Raw genomic sequence first — 22730 nt, 5'->3', positions numbered from 1 at the left:
TCACCAACCCCTTCTCAAAATCAATGTAATATAGGCAAAGGCAGCAGCAGCAGCACACCTGGTGAACGTTAAACGATAAAACCACCGCTCAATGCAAAAGACGCACCTCCTTGTGAGGGTCTTTGTGCGCCTCCAGGCTTCTGATGATGGTCAGCTCGGCATAGTTCTTGAACGGGTCGGGCCGATTGCGCACGATTTCCCGCAACACACGGAGAGCCAGCGTCCGCACCGTGTACTGCGCTCGCAGAGTGAGAACAGCGTGCGGTGAGTCGCACGGGCGCAAACCACAGCCGATGTGTTAACGTAGAGGCTCAATGCTCCATCACTATCATTGTTATCATCAGCAGATCTAATATGTACAATTTACAAATAAAGCACCCATCGAATGCAAAAATAGTGGATGCAAATGGATAAAATATTGCATGGAAAATGCCCAACGATTTCACACCTTGTCATATCACTCCTTGCCATATTTAACTTTGAAAAAGTTTAAATATATCGGTAAAGCACCCCTAATTATGGTGTTTCATGTTACGCTTCATTAAAGTATAATGCGAATTCAACCGATCTTAAACCATAACCACTGCTTGCCATTTATCTACGAATTCCACAAATTAGGATACAGATTTGTCATTTCACACCTTAAATGACATGGCAATAATTACAATGTTTAATTTTATATCGCATCACCCATACAAACTGCGTCTCACAATTGCTGAGGGACCACAGACAAACTGGAAGGCAGCCAGGCAGTGAGCCAGCACCAACAATTGTCAAAGCTCTGTATATATCAAGACGTTTTCAGCCAATTCATGAGCGATTATACGTGGGAGGAAACTACAGGTGTTATATAGAATATTATATCATAAGCAGTTTTACTAACCATAGGAATATTCTCTGCATACAAATTTAGTTAATGCCAATTTTGTTTTACATATACCGTCTGTGATTATGCAAACAGATGCACCATGCAATTGATAGCATGGGTACCTTTTGTTAGCAAACATCCAAAATAAATAATATTTGGAGTTGCACCCTAAAATCAATGTGATTCAAGTAATTTTAAAGTTGTACTTATATTGAAAACATACAGCCTCTGAACCGAATCCATACAGCCTCTGAACCTCATCCCGAGGTCAGTCCAATTCAGGACACAACGTTCAATGGGTGATGCAAGACTACCTGCATACGGACACTCATCGGAGCTCGCGCTTCCTCGAGAGTCTGATCGCAGAGATCACACGCGAGCACTATTATCCCCCGCCCCCGCTTTACTCAGTACCCATGTAGAATGCAGGCTGCGTGCAGTCTGAATTGTCGGAGTGTTTAAGGTGACGGAAGCGAAGTGGTGTGGTGCAATGTCTCCTCACGTCCGCGTCCTTGAGCGTGTCCAGCAACGTGACCAGCACGGCCTTGAAGCTCTCGTCGCGGGTGCCCAGCGCGTCTTCCCGTGCCAACTTCAGCAGCTCCAGCAGTGCCGTGCGGCGCTCCTCCCCGCGGCTGCCGTCCGCGTCCGCCGCCAGCTCCCGTAGGATGTCCGAAACCATGGCGCACTGTTCCGACATGTCACCTGCGCCGGCAAGATCGTGGGAAACCCGTCACGGCTTGGGAGCCAGGGCTTACTGGCATGCACAGAGCACAGGTCCAAAGCCCCGAAAACGTCAAGTGCCTAGCAACAAACTACACAATCAAAGTTGCAATGGTGTAGATAAAGAGTTTACCCGTTTCTTGAGCACGGTTTTAAGCGCTTGGGGACCAAAATGAGGGGGAATTCCAAAGCCAAGCAGTGGGAAGGATGAAGCAGAAAGATAGGTGTTTTTTTTACCTGCACCATGTTTCAACTTCAAGTTAATTTTATTTAGCCAAATGAGAGCTCATGAGACTAGGATGGTCTGAATAACAAGAGTAATATGGAGCATGAGTCTGCGAGTAGGGGGCGATGTTATTTGAACACTATATGGATGAGACAAAAGTGTTGTAGACACAAAAGCAAAGTTTATGGGGAATAATAGCCATAAGCAATTATAAAATAACACTTACTACCCAGGAACAAAAATCGTGTTACATAGTGTTATATTTTGAATCATAATTACCTGCCTTGGCCTAGGAAAGCCTGATGCATCTTCGTTAATTACTTGCTATTGTGAAGACATTGCACCTTCGTAAAATACGACAGTTATAATATTTGTCATGAATATGAGTTTGAAACTAAACTTCGCTAAACGCACTGATATTTGCAAAGACAGTTTTTTTAGTGAGACGATGTCAAGATGACACAATGTTAGTGATATACCTTGACATTCCAGCGCTGGCTCCATTAGCCAAGGTGAGTCTCAATACAACATAAACACATGACAAAGAAAATTATCCTCACAATTTCTAACCCAAAGCCAGCTTAAACTGCTCCACAGTTGGAATGTGTGCTTACTTAAAACTCACCCTGTGTGTGTCTGTGCATGTGTAGCTCATCTTTTGTGCAACAGGCTACTTGAAATAAATAAATACTGTTATGCTTTTTTCAGTGCTTAACGTGGTACACAAACAGCAAAATAAAATGTTTGCCCATTGAAATTAGCATTTTGTCTTCAAAACAAAGTGTTCTATTCTGGCTACAACCAACTGAACAGGCACCGCATTTATTTACAACAAAGCCAGAGGATTGTTTTAGACACAAAAAAATTGTGAACAGTTTAATTTTACTCCATCATATTAAAACATTATTTTAAGGTGTATTTGACTTGCATGGTGAACTGATAATGCACTCAACCTCCGAGCTACAAAGACACATAAGCAATGAATACAAACACAAAAACAAACTGACATTATATATTTAAAAGTTACCACAAATGTTTTGAGACCTCTCCAGATAAAGGACTACTGTGAATGCAATTCATTTTTTAATTGGTCCACTGAACTGGGATCCATGTTATGCCCGATGAATATTCCTAAATGGTTCCAGGACGATGAAAGTGCACACAGGAATGCTGATCAAAATATGTGTGGTCCATTGAGGCTGTTCTAGCCGGCCCCACACAATCGCGGGACGTGTATTTTCACAACATAGATGTAAAGTGCCTCTATGTGGGCTGCTGAAGGGCAGGGTTAGCGGGTGTTGATCGTAGGTGGGTTAAGTGGGTGTGGCTCAGGAATCATTGTACCTATAAGGTCGTGCCCAATCTGACACCGCTGTTCATCGCTGCATCTAAGGTTATTTTGGTCCTGAACTGGATTCGGCCAAGCCCTGTTAGAATGATGAAAGGGCATTGTCCTGGCTTGAGCTAGATGAGGATGGAATTGGACAGATATTACAAGAACAAGCAATGGTCATGGAAAGGTACAGAGGGTTGGCTGACACGTTCACAGCTGTGATGGAAAACTACAAAAAAACTTGAAAATCGTTTTTGAGTGTTTGCTATTTTGTTTAAGTTGAAATATCGTTATATCTTGTTACATTACTCTTTGATTCTTTCGGTAAAGTCACGTAGAAAATAAAATCTAATAATAATAGAATACGACGTTTCGGTTGCAACACAAGTAACCATCATCGGGTAAGAATGAATGATAAAACACAGACACAGAAACAACACAGGCAGACAACATGCAGAGAGAGACACACCAAGACATACCAAGCGTGACACACACCAAGGAAATACAGGCAGACAACATGCAGAGAGACACACAAAGACATGTTTGTCTGCCTATGTTTCCGTGTCTGTGTTTTATCTTTTGGTGTGTGTGTCTCGCGCGGTGTCTTTGTGTGTGTCTCTCTCTGCATGTGTCTGCCTGTGTTGTTTCCGTGTCTGTGTTATCATTCATTCTTACCTGATGATGGTTGCTTGTATAGCAACCGAAACGTCGTATTCTATTATTATTTTATTTTCTACGTGACTTTACCGAAAGAGTAGTTCCTGCAGTCACGAAAGCTTCAAATCTATTGTTACTTTATTTTATTTAAGTATAACCCCTGAAATGTCTTCCTCCTCATTTGAAATTAGTTTTTTCCTGGGATATATTTTTTTTTGCTGTAGAGATCTTCATAAACTTCCTGCACTCATTTTTGTGATTATGTATCTATCACACAATATGGTGTCATCTTATTCTTTGGGTCTTTCGGTAAAGTCACGTAGATAGGTTCAAAGAAAAGAGCTTTAATTGTCTTGCTGTGGTTTTTCACACCTGATGATTGCTTGTGTTGCAGTCGAAACGTCGTGAGAATTTGATTGTTTTATATTTTTATTATTTTATTGTTTCCCTTCTACGTGACTTTACCGAAAGAACCAAGAATATGAATCCCTGCAGACACGAAAGCTTCCAATCAAAATTTAACCGCCTCTACGGGGAGGGTTTCCACATAACTTTGAGATGCTTCAACAAACTCCGGGATAAGAAGGCTCTGCTGATCGAGTCTCTAACCTTTCTGAAGAGATGCCGCGACTCTGGGGTAATACCAATCGCATTTACACTGACTTCTGCTGCTGTAACTTCTTCTAATGCGAAACGAATTCTTTCCAGAACTAGCTTAGCTCTTTTCTCAGAGAAAATCAGACTTATACGTACCGAACTAGATCAGTTAGACACTCTACAAATCACACTTATCATTGACGGCAACAATGTCCACATCGGATTGGGAACATGTAGACAATGACTGCCTCTTCAGCTGCCACTATGTCGACCAAATGTAAGGACAACCTGATTTCCAAATTTAACCTCCTCTCCAACAAAAGACCGGACCCACACACCAAAAAGCTAGACGTTAACAAAGTCGTAATTAATCGCAGTAGCAGTTCTATTTCCGATGGTCTGAAATCCGTTTTAGCTAAAGGGCTAAACTTTGCAGTCACACCTAAACACATACCAGTTAATGATATCATTGCCCAAGTAGACGTGGCTCTCAAGGGCCTGGGTCACATCGCTGCAGACGTAGCAAGATCTGAAATCGCTGCAACCCTCAAAAATGCTAAGATGCCAGCTAGCAACCTCTGCAAATATGAGCGTTTTGAATTATATAAATAAAAAAAGAGGGATGACATTGTCATCCTCTCAGCCGACAAGGGCAATGCCACTGTCATCATGGATAAATTATAGAATAACAACAAAATTCAAGAATTACTCAATGATGGCAGCTATACAAAAATAAAAAGAGATTCCACCAACAGCCTCGTCATACAAACCAACAAAATCATTTGTGATTCAACCGCATTAATTGATCAAACCAAACAGTTCTCATTGAAACCTTCTGCTGCCAGGCCACCAAGATAATACGGCTTACCAAAAATACATAAAGTAGATACACCCCTTCGTCCCATCGTCTCTACTATCAACTCCCCCACCTACAAACTGGCTCGTTTTCTGTCTGAAATGCTGCGGCCTTTCACTGGAAAAACCACCTCTGCGGTACAAAATTCTACTCACCTTTTATCGACAATCACGGGTATTTCCCTGTCCCCAGACGACCTGTCAGTTTTGATGTTGTTTCCTTATTCACCAAAGTTCCTGTACCTGACACCATCGCAATCATTGAAGACTTGGTTCATCAAGGACTAAACACTGAGGTACACCCCCCCTGGTGAGACACTGCTTAACCAATACATACTTCACTTGGAATGGAACTTTCTACAAACTGAGGGCACCCCAATGGGCTCCCCCCATCTCCGGTTGTAGCCAACATTTTCATGGAGAAATTTGAGACTGACGCCATCCTGACTGCCACTCTGCGCCCAACCTTATGGAAGAGGTACGTGGATGACACTTTTGTCATCTGGCCACATGGCCGGCCTGCTCCAGACCAATTCCTTGACCACATCAATTCCAATACCCAGCCATCAGATTTACCATGGAAGTCGAAAAAGATGGCAAGCTACCTTTTTTGGATGTCCTAATAAAAAAGAGACCTGATGGTTCAATGAGCCACTCTGTCTACAGGAAAGCTACCCATACGGATGCTTACCTGAAACCGGATTCCCACCACCATCCATCCCAGAAGAATTCCCTCATCAAGACTCTGCACCATAGAGCCCAATGCATATCCGACCAGGAACACATAGCCAGTTAACTCAAGCACGTACACCAAGCTCTTAAGGCTAATGGTTACTCCGACTACACAATCCGCAAAGCTATCACTCCAACCATGAAGAAGGACCCTCTTGAGGAGCCTTTCAAAACCATCACTTTATCCAACATTGCAGGGATCACAAAAAAGATCTCCAAAATCTTGAATAAACACAAGATCCAGGTCCGATTCAACACATTACATAAAATCCATAATCTGGTTCCGTCTGTAAAAGATGTGATTCCGGACATACAGTACCCTGGCGTCTACAAACTAAATTGCCTCTGTGGTAGTAGTTACATTGGAGAAAGCAAACGACATGTCTCGGACCGCATTCGTGAACACAAGACAGACCTAAAACACGGTAGGACCAAGATCTCGGCCGTGGCAGATCACTGTTATAATTCAGTAGGCTCACATGACATTGACTTCTCCAAGACAGAGGTTATTTGCAAACCATCTGGCTACCATGAGAGATTCGTTCATGAGGCTATCCGCATATACAAACACAGAGACAATTTCAACCGAGATGATGGATTCTGGCTTAGCAATCATTGGACGGATTTGATAAACCATTTAGGGTCTTAATTAATTGTTCACGCTTACGGTGGCTTTCAGACCGCATCCATTATTTTCGTCTCCCCCCTCCTCTTTTCCGAACATAGATGGACTCGTCCATCTGAATAACTGCCAAATCGCTCTCCGTGGTGCTAACGTTTAAAAAAAAAACGCCACTTTTTTCAAATTTCCTTGCTGTGGTTTTTCACACCTGATGATGATTGCTTGTGTTGCAGTCGAAACGTCGTGAGAATTTTATATTTTTATTATTTTATTGTTTCCCTTCTACGTGACTTTACCGAAAGAAACAAGAATATGAATCCCTGCAGTCACGAAAGCTTTAAATCAACATTTTTTCCCGTGACTCGCCTAAGTAAAATGTGTGGCAACGGCCAGTGGCGAGTGTTACCGGAACTGGATCAGGCTTTCTCCTTCACCAACCTGCACCGACTAGCGTGGTGAAGTATGATCAATAATTCCCAAAATAGAAACGGCATTGGAAGGCCTAATCCAGCAGTGGATTGAGCTCGATTGAGAAAATAGAATAACCTCCGTATTGCCTAAAATCTCATCAATGGTGGTTTACGTGAGTAAACCGTACCAAATTAGATCACATTTTGTCAGATTGAGGTTTGTTGCTTCAAAGACACACTGCAATTGCGAGGATGACTAGAGAGGCATGTTGTGATCCTGTCTGGATCAGGTATTATTTTAAGCAACATTCCAACATCCTCAAGAAAAAAGATAGAAACCCCTCAAATCATTAATCACTGCGTGCAACTGTATGCGAGGCTGTACCCTAACCCTACGACTTGAAAAACCAGACAGACACCTTTTTATTTATGGATTAGATTTTTTGGTGATTTTCACATGTTCCTTTGTATTACACTGGTATTCTACCTGCATACACTGATCTGATATTAATTTCCACAATCACCCAATTATGGTAAGCAAAACAGGAGAAAATTATTTACACAACTTAAAATATTTGTACTTCCAGAGTAAATTATACATAACCTATTATTTTATACTGCTAACATGGTAATAAAAGCACATTTCAACACTGACATTAATAAGGTAATGTTAAATTAAAACATAACATCGTGTTATTTTCTTCATGCAATCTCAATGAAGCCACTCCATATTGTAAATGGGTTTATTAATATTTTATTTAAGCCTTAGGTTGTGAAACCTTCATTGACAATTTCTACTCAATTAAATGCCTCTTAAATATCTATAAAGGTCAGGCATTATATTTATTATTGTACACAAAGTACGAATGGTTTTGTACTGTAGCTATTAAATTTGATTCTTGAATTAGCCATATATTTCTTATTTATACATATGGGCATGTATATTAGATAGCAATAAAAGCCTATTTTATGCAGTGCACGAACCTGTCGTATAAAACCATTTAGAATCTACAATCGCCCCAAAAAGTGCACGAAATAAGCGTAATAGAAATGCACGCTAGGAATCACAGAAAAGAGAGAGAGAAGAAACACTTGGAGGAAGGAATAAATGCAAATCACAGAGACCCATCGGCTGGTACAATAAGTGGGATTGGGCAGGACTAAGTGTGAGAAGGCATCATGGCTGATGGACGCTGATGGACGCTGATGGACGCTGGGAGCCCAAGAAGACCGACAACCATTGTGGAGATGGAGTGACGAGATGAGTTTGTGTGCAGGAGTTGGATTGTGCCATGGCGGGACCATGCAGGATGACGACAGCTTGGGGAGGCTTTCATCCAACAGTGAATAGACCTTGGCTGATGATGATGATGAAGGTGAATTATGTTTGTGTTAAACTTGGTTCTTCTGTCTCATGCTGTAAATTTCATTAACACAGATATGACCATGCACACACGGGCATCTTTTAAATATGATGACCACCTCCATGATACCCTATACAACTTTAAAAGTTTATTCCCCAGCAGGTATATTATCTAGTCAGGTAGTGCTAAGGCAGGTAACGACACACGGCAAGGTGATTAAAATAAGTACCACTTTATGGCTAATCAACAGTAGTTTGGTTCAATGCAGATATCAGCCCCAGTAATATAAATGTATAATTGCCTCTAATTACTCAGCAATGTCATTGGATTTGATTATCACCCCACACTTGAGCAGAAAAACACTTGTACTTTTATTTCAGTTTCAACGATGATTAACTGGTTAAAAAAGACACGAAAATATCAAAATGAAACAACAATTCAACTGGATAATCAAAAACGCTACTTTTGGAGGAAAAGCTAAACTTATTTATGGGTTGCTGAACAGGGAAAAATTGATGACAACATTTTCCTTTGATACAGTGATCTTCATACAGAGCAGCATCCCAGAGCGCTTTCAGTGCCGCTGCACGTACCGTGACGAAGCTGCCCAGCCTCGTCCTCATGCACCGAGCCGATGGCGATGAGCGTGTCGGCGTAGTGCAGCGGGTTGTAGTCGCGCACGAGCCGCGAGCTGGAGCCCGCCGGGCGTGGGGCCAGCGTGTTGAGCAGCGACGACGTCTTATTGTCGAGCACCGTGCGGCCGGCCGGACCGTCGACAGAGTCCGCCGAGCTGGGCCCGCGCACGTCCGTCAGAGAGGCCGCGATGCCGCTGTCGCGCGATGCCTGTCGGGGGGGGAAGGGGGGGGAATGGGAAGAGCGCACTCACGCACGTGTCTATTCACGGAGCCGCCGCACTTGCGCTAAACGCAGGCTATAAAATGGCCAGCAGACGTCAATATGGCGAGTGTTTTGCAGACCCGTTGAATGGATTTGGCAGCCTTATATGTGCGGTTTATTTTTAAGTACATAAGCTTCCTTCTACACGAACAAATACACGTGAAGGAAATGGCCAAATAGTTCAAAAGCAGGACCCTCCTGAAAGTTAATATGCAGTGAGGCTTTCCTCACAAAAAAATAAGGAAATCTTAGAAATGATCTTATTCAAGAAAATGTGGTGTAATACAAATGTTTAACCAAATGATAGGATGTAGGATCACATGTGCAAGCAGCATAACTCCTTTCTCAAAACTATGGCAGAGTGAATTTAACGAGGTTTCGGTACTTTCCAACTGGCACCATTGTCTTGTAATTAATTTCCAGTGGTGCCGTCGATGTGGAATAGTTTAAGATATTGGAGACATCCTAACCACAACAGCTTTTACAACGTCACGAATACTACTTTCAGCAAGGACCGTCAAACTTCATCACATTCAGTATCGACACATCTTTCCTACATGACAAAAACACACACCAGTCTATTCGGCAGAACTGTACATTTTGGGAACATGCGTGTGTCAGTTTGTTATGATATATGTCTTAGCTGTACTTCAAAGTTTGTTTTGTGGCAGGATAGGACTATTTAAAGCAGAATTAAGGGAGACACATAAGGGCGATTGGCTCCTGGCTAAGTGGTAGGGTGCTCGGGATTGGTGGTACATTAAGAGCTTCGTCTTTGGATTTCTTGGCAAATGTAAGTGCATAATTCCGTAACAATGCAATGCTTGCCTCTGTAGTCCTGGGGTGACGTAACCATTATTGTATTGTTATTGTGTCACTGGAATTCGTTACTGCGGTATGTGCCTACGGATTCTTAACTTCAAACAGTTATTAAAAATTTTCCAGCAATTCCAGCAAACAAGGCAAATGTCCGTAAAGGAGCCTCAGTCAGCATAGATTTTTAATTCTTCAAATTGCAGTCTACAACATACATCTAACAGCGGAACTTCTATGCCAATACAAAACACATGCAAGAATGGTCCAGCACAGACCAGCCTCTTGTATTGGCAAGATAAACATGGGGACAACATTCCTCACGAGTTTTGGCAACAAACTAGGGGAAAAAAAACCCCAACACTAGAAACTATTAAAATGTATGTCTATCAACGGTTGTTTTAAACAAATCAAAATACTACAGAAATTTCTGTAATTTGTACTTTCCTTTGGCTGTCACCAACATCAATTCCATACAATGGTCTGCTGAAAAATAAAAATTTTAGCCAAAACATTGTATCCATTTGTGTAATAATTTAATTTACTAAAGTGGAAACTCATTGTTTACTTATAGGATAGGTCATAGTCTAAGTGTGCGTGTATATTACACACTAGATTAAAACTACATCTTTTTCGGATGTCACTGTCGGTGATTATTCTGCACCCTCTGCAATGGCAGTTGATAACCAGACCCTCTGGGATCATCTTACTGAATAAGGGTTATCATTTTATTGATACATACTTGACTTTCCCAATGTTCTTCTGTTCCTCTCACAAAATAAGAATCTTATACCTAATTATATTCTATCTTGTGTAATCTATATGGTCAGGAGCTAAATGCCAATGTCGAGGTCAGCTAGCCATGAGAGGGCTTCAGGACAGAGTTCGTGTCGTTTTGCTATTCCTTCGTCACCTAATTATAACCTATAAACAATATAGAACAAAACTACAACCACAAATTGTGGTGTGCACCCACAGAGCAGGTATTATTAATCTCCGTTGATATATAAATGTTGCTGTGACAGATCCTCCACCTACTCTTGATGCTGCCCATTGATAACAGCCATTCCCCTTAATTATGGGGTTAAGAAAGGGCTGCAGGGCCTGGAAAGGGTATGGGGATTTGAAAGATTATGGGAGATGGGGATAGAATGGAAGACAGGGAAGCTATGGGAAATGTGTAGGGTATGGGAGATGGGGTGAGCAGCTCACTGTGTCACTCTCCTTGTGGGGCGGCTCGGTTAGGTCCTCCTGGCTACGGAAGCTCAGGTTCTGTATGGCCTCCGATACGCCGCGCAGGGAGCTGTAGATGTCCTCTGCATTCAGGTTTTCCGTGTCGTAGTCCAGCAGGCTATCACCGCCGGCAATGTGTTTTTGCAAATGCACGCACACCGCAAGGTGCACGCAATGGTTAGTGCGCACACGAGCAGGAAGGGAAATATGCACGAGACATGGATCGTGATGCACAAACACGCAAGTGCACACTCGCACGCATGCAGACGTACTCTAAGTACAAGCAACAGTCTAACCGACTGGAATCTATGGTGTCAGTTTATTTACTTAAACCAATCCACTGCAGTGGTTTTTTTTTTTTGCACAGACGTTACAAGTCAACAGCAATGGTTTCTGTTTGGTTCTCAGGGCAGGCTTTGGGCCCAACTATTGTAGTAATTTAATTAAAAAAATTGTTTAGCTAGAAAAGGCTAATTGGAGTCTCATGAATCTTTTTCAAATGGGGCCTGCCAAATTTTCACAATAGGGGGCAATGGTTGCTATATATATTCCAACTGAGTAATTTGCAGGCAATTTTTTACATCTGGAAATTTTGGACCACGACGCCGGCACACAATGGCCTACTCTTGTGAATTATGTAACGGGATCTTTGATGTCCACGAGCAAGCAGGCAGTACGCATTTTTAAGGTTAACAAGCGGCGAACGTGCTACTGCTAGGCCATGTCACCGCCCCAGTTGGCTTTACTGGTGTACACCAGAGGTACAACGTGTTTATTTAACATACTAACAAAAATGCACACCTATAAATGAGTTCAGATTTAATTTGTTTAGACATCAGAACATTTTAAATTGTTTTGTGTCATTGTTATTCATGCCACACCAACTTGCATGCTCCAATAAAGTCAATATAAAGACTAAACTATGGAAATCCGAGGAGGAAAAAATCCATTCGTAATAGATATTTTGTCCAACAGAAAATTATAATTTCTATCATGAAAAAACTCACCAGTTACTGCAAACATATATAGTAATTGTTTGATATTGCATTTCTCTAATCAGTTGTTCTTTAACTCCAGTCCTAAAGTCCCTCTTAATGTTCTGGAGTTCCCTGCTTATCAATCAACAGGTGTTTGCAGTAAATTACTACCGAAGTAATGTTTGAAAGGAGATTGTTGGTAAACAAAGAAAAATAGTGTGGTGGCGTGACAACTGGAGTTTGAGAACTGCTGATTGCAACACAGATTTTGCACAAACCACGAACTGGCACGAATACGACACTGAATTTGCTGTCGCCAAAAGCCATGAAAGTGAACGTCACAGACGGCAGTATTTGTGACAAGTAATGCTGCACAAATACTTTTTTTTTTCCAGTGTTCAAACATGCGCTCATGCCACTGCAGATGAGGCTAGTGGCGAACAAAAAGCACCCTTCCTTGCCCCACTGATACGCGAGCACTCCGTGGCCGCACCGTGTGTGCCATGCAACCCAGAGGGGACCCAGGGAGCCCGGTGCAGCAGGAGCCGCAGCAGCAGCAGAGTCAGTAGGAGCAGTAGGAGCAGCAGCTTAGAAGCTAGGGATAGACTGTGCTATTACCTGGGTGAATATTTACGCCAGATGCCTTTGGGAGCATAGGCAGAGAGTGGGGACAGAGGCTGGGGGCGGAAAGTGGGGAGGGCTAGGGACCGAGGGGATAGGTCAGCACCCAAGCCCCACGCACGACTTGCCAAGCGATTGGGGGTAAAGGTTAATTTGTTAAGGTAGGTTTTAAGGGACGTGGAATGAATGGGAAAGGGAAAGAAGAAAGCCACACACAAACATAATGTGATTTGTAACTGGTATAATTAAAATGATTACGTAAAATAAGTTATACTTAACACACTTGCATCACATGAAGACAGATGCCAAATGTCAGCTAAATTGCTCGTCGATACAAACGTATCTCAATTTTGACATTGACACATCATCAGAAAATGTCTCAGTCACACAATAGTGGAAAACAGAATGCATACACAATGTGATTAACAAACAGATTCTCTATCTAACAGGTCACAGTGCCTTTTTGAGAATCTCACCTGGGGGAGAGGGCCCCCTGGGAGGTCATGGTAGGGGAGGTGAGTGGGCTGACACGACCCAGCGAGGCACGTGGTGTCCCACGGGTCACCGTGCTGCCAGGAGAGCTCTGCAAACACAACAGTGGCACACGCACACAATTGGGTGTACAAACAACTATCATGTACGGGGTACAATCCTAACACAGCCTCTATGTTGTTTCAAGCTGGACTTTACAATCCCACAAACATTTCCACTGCCAATTTCTCCCTTTGGACACTGCCTGGAGAAGGCAAGTATACCCTGACAGCACATTAGTATAATCACGGTGCAGCGCAAGGGAAAACGGGCGTGTGGCTGGTGAGCGGGCGTACTGTGCCGGCATTGCTGGTGTTGCGCAGGTGGTTGTGGAGAAGCTTGGTGGCTCCCTCTTGGAAGGTCTTGGGCAGCGACCCCAGCAGCATGGTGAACTCGGGAGTGTTGAGCTCAAACAGCGCAATCAGCACGGCCTGTGCCGCCTGCAGGCAAACGACCGCATCAACGCAATATCAGCATCACTTCGCAAAGGGCGGGAGAGACCCGCTCGTGGGGGTGTGTGTGTGTGTGTGTGAGTGGTGGCATCGCGGTTAGTGCGTTGCACTACGAACCCGGCAACCAGGGTTCAATTCCCGCTCATGGTCAATACCAGTGACGATTATCTGAGTACCTGGTGCGGTGTGTAAACATGGCCGCCGGGCGTGGTGTTGGTCACCCGCCCCCTCGTGGGCCGTGCCGTCTTTCATAGGTGCTCGCTAACAGCACTTGCCCCAATAGCCTGCTAATGCTATACGGGGAATCTTCATATACACTAATGGTCAAAACAATTTTTTGCTCATCAAAACATATGCATACTTACTCATTGGTTTTTTTCGGTACAGTCACGTATGTAGAAATACAATGAAATTATATTAAAACAAAAAACAATCACGACGTTTCGATCACAACGCAAAAGTATCCTCCCCATAGAGGTTAGTCAGTTTAACACGTAGGCTTTCGCGACCAATATTATTCATAATAAAGGTTTTTGGATTAGATCGCGTTATTTATAAATGTGTCGTAACCCTCCACCACCCGACATGGCCAATCAGCAAAAAAAGTGTCACGTTGACAAAAGACAAATAGTTCACTACTTTAGCCCACCGGTGTGTTGAAGACTGAATCCGCAACAATTAAAATTTTTTGAGTACGACGTTTCGCTGGTAATTACATCCAGGCCGCACTAAGCCTGTAGCTGTCAGAGCTACAGGCACTGCCGCGCCGCCCATGCGGGCACACTGCCGCGCCGCCCATAATTTTATTGTATTTCTACATACGTGACTTTACCGAAAAAAACAATGAGTAACTTTATGCAGTCACGAAAGCTTTAATACTTTAATATGCATACTTGTCACCTTTCATTTTAGACCGATGCAGCTAATGACAGTTACTTAGTAAAACAAAAAAAACTAAAATTGTAAAATGACAATGGTGACTGAACGTACACACCGTAGATTGCCAATGGCATATGTTGATGGCCTAAGGTGCAGATGAACACTAATTAAGCAATGTTACTGATGTTACACGGAGCTTATCACTGAAGTTAAACAGGGAATATTGATTGCAAAAACATCAACAGAGAGGTTTTGTCAGTTGAAGCCAAAACCTTTCTTGTTGTTGGGATGCTGCAAAATATATGACGGGAGGGTGAGAGCGAGTGAGTCTTAAATGAGTGCCCAGAAGCCCCAGAGCTTTGCAGCCTCCTGCTGCAGAGGACAGTGCCATGAGAGAGCTTTAGCGCACACAACCAGAAGCCCGCAGCAACCCATGCCGCAAACCGCATCAGCCAGGCCCCACCACCTGTAGCCCAACACAGTGCCGTCCCCTGTCCATCTGTCCAACCGACCGCGCCAGCACTTTATGGACAAAGCACCCGTCCCTTTTTTACTGCCTCAGGTTATAGAGGATGGCACGGCAAAATGTTAAGGAAATGCCCGTGCCACACAACACGCACCGCGGTGAATCGCCAAACTCAACCAACCCATCACACCAGCCAGGGCTTGATCTCTACTGTGCATCGTTCATGTCTTTATTTGTCCAATGGGCCTCCATTTTAAATGGATATTAAGTTTAATTACACCGAAACTGTAACTCCTCGATACTGCATCCAGCACGTGTTTCCTCAGCAGTAACAACTCGTTGCCGAGATGCCTTGTGTGCTGTTAGCCGTGTGGTCCTGCAGCTGTAGCTGCTTGTACGTTTTAGCGTAATGTATTGTGGAAAATGTGTGCAAGTTAGGAAACCGACACACATGCTGATTAACATTCCAGTCCGTAACCATAACTTCTTTAGATGGCTGGCTTACCTAAATCGCTACTTCTAGATATTTGATTATCTGTTACATTATTAAAATTATAATGGGTGACCAAGCAGCAGGTAGAATCCCCATTTGGAAATGAAATAGTCACTCAGTTACACCATCTCATTAAATAAAAATCGAGTTCAAGATCAAGCTCTGGCAAAGGATACACAAAAAATGTCCGTTGCAGAACAAGACGGTCAGTTAAGAGGCATTCAGAGTGACGCCGCACGGTTGCCCTGTGGTCTACCTTTTTACAGGGCCCATCTGTGGATCCTTCCAAAGAACAAGATCTGTACAAGGTTTCATCGGCATACAGACCAGGGGCGGTCTGATGGTGGGGTTGGGAAGGTACAGGGCAAAAACGTTTCATTTGATGGAGAGAGACTGCAATGTATAGTTTATAAAATCTTGGAAAGCCACAATGGCTGTCTTTTAAATTAACACAAACATGTATTGAAGTTATCTCAGAAGGGCAGATGTGCTGAAAGTGTGAGAAAAATGTAGGCAGTGCCGAGACTCGCACACCACAATTCGCCAACGTCAACTGTTGTAAAATCTACGTGTGTGACCATTTCCACAACTAATGTGTAACGCTCAATTTCCTTGCTGTGGGCCATTATGTGAGTGGTTATGTTTGGGCTAAATATTAAATAGTAGTCATGGACTACATAGGGAACACACTGCACTTGGAACACACGTCCACACACATCAGTAGTGTTTGCGCTACATTTCGTTGCACCATATACTGCTGTGAATACACTCATGTTGACACACCAGGATGACGGTAGAATAAGTGATCACATCCTAGCAAAAAGTAAAAAAATCTGAAAGTAAGTTTTAGATTTAAAATGTTTGAAGCTTTTTAAATGTTTCCAGTTTGTGGCTCCAAAATAAAATCTGCACACTACTTCCAGCAAGACAAAGTGCACATTGGATTGGTGGCAGTTGTATCTAAGAGTCAGTCAACCATCCCTGTAACATATCCACTCAACAACCAAGGATTTCTATTAAAGCCCCCAATAGCCTTCAACGAGTGTGAGGTCACTCATTCTTTGGAACTCCCTTTCCTCCAGCCATCTGTGCTGTCGACTCCGTCTCTGTTCCAAGTCCAGGCTCAAGACCTTTCTTTTTTACCCCTAAAACAGACTACCCCCCTCTCTATAACATAGGTATGTCCACCGTTTTATACGGCAATGAAATGTACTTAAATTTAAACATTATATATGAATGCAAGTTATAACGTATTTTAATATTGTATTGCTCTTATAAATGGTTAAGGTTCAATAATGGACAAGCATCAACATGAGGAATAATTTTTAGACTTGTCCACTGCGTGAGTTTACATATAAAGCAAAAGAATGCCTTAAGGCACAACCGTAAGCTTGCCGATTCCCAAACACGTTCTTCTGTGGTATCATTTAGCGGTAGTAAAACAAAGTCACATTCAAGGTCAAATAGCTTGAAGTCACTGTGACCCGAATGCAAACATATCTGAATTATGCTTGTGGTTAATTATTAAGAGACATTCACACAAATGCTCCACTTGTTTCCCTAGGCTAAGCCTGCATGCACGTTAATATTTCAAAGTACATACAGAATACTGACTAAAATTATCAAGTTAAAACGTTTCACTATAAAACTGTAAATGACTGCATGCGTTAACACATAACGCAATGTTAGAAGAACGGCAACAAAAATTAAAAGACTTGGAGTAGGATCAAATGTCCTCTATGCACAACACCTAAACACATGCGCCAACCCACGCCAACCAAAGAAACCACAGCAACAACGGTTTATAATTAACTTAAACTGCAACAGTGCCACAAAACTACATCGGATATGCACTTACATTTCTAAGAACATATATTTAAAAAAATCCTCAATTTGCTATTGTTTAGACAATACTTAACAGTATTTGGAACCCCCTGTGCTACCAGTGAATGCTGACACCACGCTAAAGTGTAAATCACTATTGATGCACCTTTGTAAAATGTATACAACGCACTGTGGATATATTTGAAAAAAACATGCATTACTTGAGGTAAAACATTTTACTCAAGACCAGTTCGAAGCTGCTATGAACTGGGCAAGGGTGCCCTCTCCTGGAAGCCAGCATGCAAGCAGCTGAGAGTGTAACGTGGTTGTATTTTATTTAGCACGTGGGTTTCAGCCGAGCCTTTAACATTTGCATAATATCAGTGGCCTGCGACCGCCGCTAGTAAATGTGCGTCATTGTATGTCTTGCGCCACAGCGCACAGCTGTTGCATATTACAGCGATGTTGTTCCATGCATCTATTTACAAACCGACGATACGTGTTCAGATCTACTGGTTTAACTTGTCAAGACCATCTATGGGACCTTTTGGCTTGTGGCAATAGAGGTGTTAAGATGTTCAAACATGTTTGTATAAGTTAGGTATAGGTTCAAACGTGTTTGAACATATGAACACCTGTATTATTGCCGAAAAGGAAAAAGCCTATTCTATTGTCATGTGAGACACTGTCAACTAATATGAAGTTTTAGTACAAAATGTGGACATCAACAACGTCAGCCCAACAAATGTTGCCTTTCCTTAATGCGATCAAACCCACTGCGGTCCATGTTTCTGTATTTATCCATCATCGGGTGGTTTAATGATTCACAGTGATTTATAATTGTTTTTTGGGTTAGAATGCTTAAGTGTAAATCCATGTGGTGCCATATACTGTTTAAATAATTAAATATTAAATAAATATATGAAACTGAATTAACAAGAATGGGGGGAATGCGGAAGGTGCATCATGGAGGGATAAGGAATGGAGGTTAGGAATCTGTGCTGTACATGATGTAGACACCTGAAATACATAACAGCAGTGGCATTTATTTTCAATGAGGAAAGAGGCCAACAAAACAAGTTTCTTATAATAGAAAATCAGTTTCTGTGTGGCGGCCGATGCAATACCCCCTTGTGATACCTAGGGGGACAGAATGCTCACAGTCCCTCAGGTGATGATGAGAATCTCCTCACACTGGCTATCAGATACAGTGGTCCCCCCCCCCCCTCTCTCCCTGCAGCTTTTACCTTCCTGACGTCTGAGCTTTTGGGCTCGCTGGTCCAGGTGATGATGCGCGAGACGGCCAGACGGGTCTCGCTAGAGTTGACAAAGTCGGCCGGGTCCATCTGCAGGGCCAGACTTTCTATGTACTTCAGCACGGCGACTTTCACCTGAGGGAGACGTGGTACATTAGTCACACCCATGAAATGGTTGCCGTGCCACATCACGACCAGATCTCCCGACACAGCAAGCAGCTTTGATCGGGGAAAGCTGGTCGTGAAGTGACACGGTGTGTCACACGGCGTGAAGTGACATGACAAAGCAAGTAGAGTTTTGTCAATGCAAATCAACAGATCTCTCACCTTGAGGTTGGGTGTCTGTGTCTGGTCCACGATGAACCTCATCAGGATGTTGAACTGCTGATCAAACTGGAATGAGTCCCTATACATAGCAGAGAAGAGATGTTTTTACTCATGTGTTTCTGCAAGTGAACATGTATTATTTAAAGCATTACTGAGTACCTTGCGAGTCGGAAAAACATTTGTAGTGACTGTGAATGTCACTGTGTGGTGCCGGGCTTGCGAGGCCACGGCGGATAATATGTTGTCATTATGTGCAGCCCGGTTACTGGGCGTAGCACCAGCCCTAGCGGGACTTAGGTGAGCGCTGGTTAGCGTAGAAGCACCACGTACAGTGTGCGGTGCGGGTTCCCGGTGAGGGAGCGAGAGCGTCAGCCAGCCAGGGTTACGTTGGGGCATGATACGCTGGTTGACCTGCCGACACGTGACCGGATGATATTGGAGGAGGGCGACCGGTGGACGGGGGCCGCTGGGTGGTCACGTGGTATAGAGGAGCTCTCGTGAGCCTTCGGGAAAGAGCTCGAGAGATCTAGAAGGTGGGCGGGGCGAGGGGCGGAGCCAGCCCCAGCCCGGGCCGATATAACGGGGGCCCCCGTGAGGGGCTCGGGGTTCTTCGGGTTGTTGGTGAAGAAGATCCACATCGGGTTGAAGAAGCTTCTAGCCACGCGGTCCGGGACCCACCTAGTGGTCCGGACCGGGATAACGGGACAGTGTCTAGCTCTGCCGTAGCGTGGTTAGATGGGCGTTCAACACCCGAGTGTAGGTTATGTTGTGTTGTGTTGATGTAATAAATAGTGTTGCTCCCAAGACTATGTCTGCGACTCAGTTGGACTCACTTCACACTGCTTCGCAATTATGCAGTCCACAAATGTCAGTGATATCTAAGATACTGACAGGTGGCAGATTTAATTTACAGCCACTTATCAATCCATTGCGAGATGTTTCTCAACGTCGTATAGGTCATTCGAGATGTTTCATGATACTTCACCACGCTGGTCAGTATTAATAGTAGCTCATATACATCGTAACTACCAGTGTTGGCCAGCACTGATGTCCCAAGGAGCCAGATAAACATCAAGCCCATACCGTGATTACAGAAAATTAAAAGAGGTTGGATACATAGGCCCTTAGCATCACCTAATCCTCCTCTCGTAAAAACCTGAGCTCTCAATCTACACCACCCAAGGCAAGGGCAGCAGTGGCAGAGTGTGCACAGCTTCCAGTGGAGCCAGAATGTGCCGTTACCTCGTCACGTCGAGGCAGCGCTGCACTTTGGTCTGCACGGAGCCCAACAGATCGGCACCCATCTTCTTGAGTAGCTGGGTCAGCAGCAGGTAGAGCCAGTCATGCAGCTCGTCGCGGTACAACACCAGGAAGTCCACCAGCGTCTCCAGGAACATGCTGAACACCTGTCGCACGTGCACACCCGCACACCCACACACGGGCACACACGGGCGCAGCGGACAGGTCGGGGGAAAATGCGAAATGCAGCTGAGTTTAAGTGCACACACAAAGACCTAAATATATTGATTAAAGCTCTGTATATTAGTATGCGAGAAATTATTAAATCATTACTTAGAAAGCAAGTGTGACTGCAGAATAGATACATTTAATGCAAAGACAAGGCCAGTCATTTAGTGTAAAATATCTTGTACTTCTAGATACATGCTAGCACAGACTTAAACCTCGAGGTTCATTGATTAGACTTTACAAATGTATACTCTTTGGTTCTTTCGGTAAAGTCACGTAGGTAGAAAAATTAAATAAAAAATAATATATATCACGACGTTTCGATCGCAGCACAAGCGATCGTCCTCAGGCGGAAAAAAACAATCCAGCAGTGGAGCTGCTGAACCAGGAAGAACACAGCGAGATAGCTGCTGCTACAACAACAAGAGGTTATATATGTTGGCCACTGGCGAGCAAGCGGGGTTCGAGCTGGAAAGGGGTCCCATCCCCGCACGCAAGCACAACAGTTGTGTTAATCTCCCGTGCGGGGATGGGACTCCTTTCCAGCTCGGACCCCGTTTGCTCGCCCGTGGCAAACATATATAACCTCTTGTTGTTGCAGCAGCTCTCTCGCTGGTTCAGCAGTTCTACTGCTGGATAATTTTTTACGATCGAGGACGATCGCTTGTGTTGCGATCGAAACGTCGTGATGTATGTTATTTTTATACCTATGTGACTTTACGAAAAGAACCAAAGAGTATGGATTCCTGCAGTCACGAAAGCTTCAAATCAAGATTTACAAATGTACTTTAAAAAGTTGAGAGCTGAAGACTTCCAATTGAAACTACTGCTGATGACCAAAAATTGCTTCCACCACTGCATATTGATGTTCCGTTTGTTTTTCCAACAATACACCGTTACTCCCAACAGAAGAAATCACCGGACAAGAAGAATTAGGCATGGGTTAGTGTCTCACGCAGGAACGGAGCATGTTAATGGTGAGCATGAGTGTGTTAGTGTCGTGCAGGGAAGTGCACAACACTTACTCTCTATTCCGTCCCAGCACAAGAACGCAGGGTGCAAATCAATGTGACAAAAAAAAGAAAATGAAGACAATGTCAGTGTCGTACAGTGGTGAATAACACAAGTCTGGGCACCACAAGGCAGGCTAGGACATGCCCTGCATATGCGGTTAGGTCACCCACATCAAACCACAAATCATAGTTGTGAGTAAATCACACAACACACTTTATGATAATAAGGTTCCAGAATTTTAATTTTCAAACAGTTTTAATTTGAGTTATTAATAAAAGACAAATCCAGCATATTACATTGAGATGTTTACACAAGACAGAAAAAAACCGCATTAAATCATAGTCATTAAATGCCAACAGCTGACACAACAGGCATCTCATTGATCAACACACTGATTAATCACCTCATGCATTAATTGGTAAATGTGATTAATGCATCCAGTAAAGTGGTGATGTCAAATTACCTTGCTGGGAGGGTCAGCGAACATCCTTGTGAAAATCTCGCAGAGTCTCTTCAGCTCCACTCGACTGTTAAGTAGATCAAAGGCGCAAACCAGGATGAACCAAACAGTTGCTGGTACAGGACACATTCGAACATCTCCGTCATGAATAAAACACTGCTTTACAACTTTAACTTGGACTGCAATTGTACAACGCAGGTGTTTTATTCACGACAGCATCTGTTTGTACGTTGCTGCTCATCTGCAATGGAATTTGATGCTGGCGGCACTCTCCATCCGCGAGTCCCATGCAATGAGATGCACCTGCAATTCTCCCCTGCTCAGTGGCTTTGATGCAGAGGAGAGGGGGGGGGGGGGCCTGCACCTGAGCGTGCGCTGCGACTTGAAGAGAGCCTGCAGACCGATGAGGCCCTCCTTGCGCTCGGTCCAGTTGGCGCTGGCGCAGCGGTTGAGCAGCTCCGCCACGTCCTCCATCTGGCGCAGGTAGAGCGACGTGGAGCCATTGCGCGAGCCGTACGAGCGCTCCGAGCACGCGCTCGATGCGTCGCTGTTGGCGTCATCGTCCGAGTACATGGAGCCGTACGGCTCATACCTCCGTCGCGGCTTGTTCTAAGATGGGAAGGGAAGTGGAAGGGG

The 22730-nt window shown here is 43.7% G+C and overlaps 1 protein-coding gene across 37 annotated transcripts in view; it reads right to left on the bottom strand.

Annotated features, from left to right (window-relative positions):
- The window catches only part of LOC116946623 (CLIP-associating protein 1-B), an 86615-nt gene that overhangs the window by 12222 nt on the left and 51663 nt on the right, over positions 1–22730 (bottom strand). For 22 of the 37 annotated variants that reach the window (XM_076070297.1, XM_076070308.1, XM_076070324.1 and 19 more), the window contains 13 exons: positions 22459–22703; positions 22098–22161; positions 20396–20559; positions 19154–19232; positions 18818–18961; positions 16003–16083; positions 13753–13896; positions 13402–13508; positions 12923–13048; positions 11307–11445; positions 8978–9227; positions 1371–1570; positions 107–235 (listed from right to left, as the gene is read on the bottom strand). In XM_076070297.1, the coding sequence (XP_075926412.1) occupies positions 107–235; positions 1371–1570; positions 8978–9227; positions 11307–11445; positions 12923–13048; positions 13402–13508; positions 13753–13896; positions 16003–16083; positions 18818–18961; positions 19154–19232; positions 20396–20559; positions 22098–22161; positions 22459–22703 (1872 nt within the window). The remainder of the gene's footprint in view (positions 1–106; positions 236–1370; positions 1571–8977; positions 9228–11306; positions 11446–12922; positions 13049–13401; positions 13509–13752; positions 13897–16002; positions 16084–18817; positions 18962–19153; positions 19233–20395; positions 20560–22097; positions 22162–22458; positions 22704–22730) is intronic. The other 15 variants (XM_076070358.1, XM_076070375.1, XM_076070406.1 and 12 more) reach the window with 3 other exon arrangements.

Source organism: Petromyzon marinus, chromosome 2 (assembly GCF_048934315.1).
Source record: "Petromyzon marinus isolate PM22_M1 ecotype Great Lakes invasive population chromosome 2, UKy_Petmar_22M1.pri1.0, whole genome shotgun sequence".
Lineage (NCBI taxonomy): Eukaryota > Metazoa > Chordata > Hyperoartia > Petromyzontiformes > Petromyzontidae > Petromyzon > Petromyzon marinus.
This window is presented reverse-complemented; position numbering and strand designations above follow the sequence as displayed.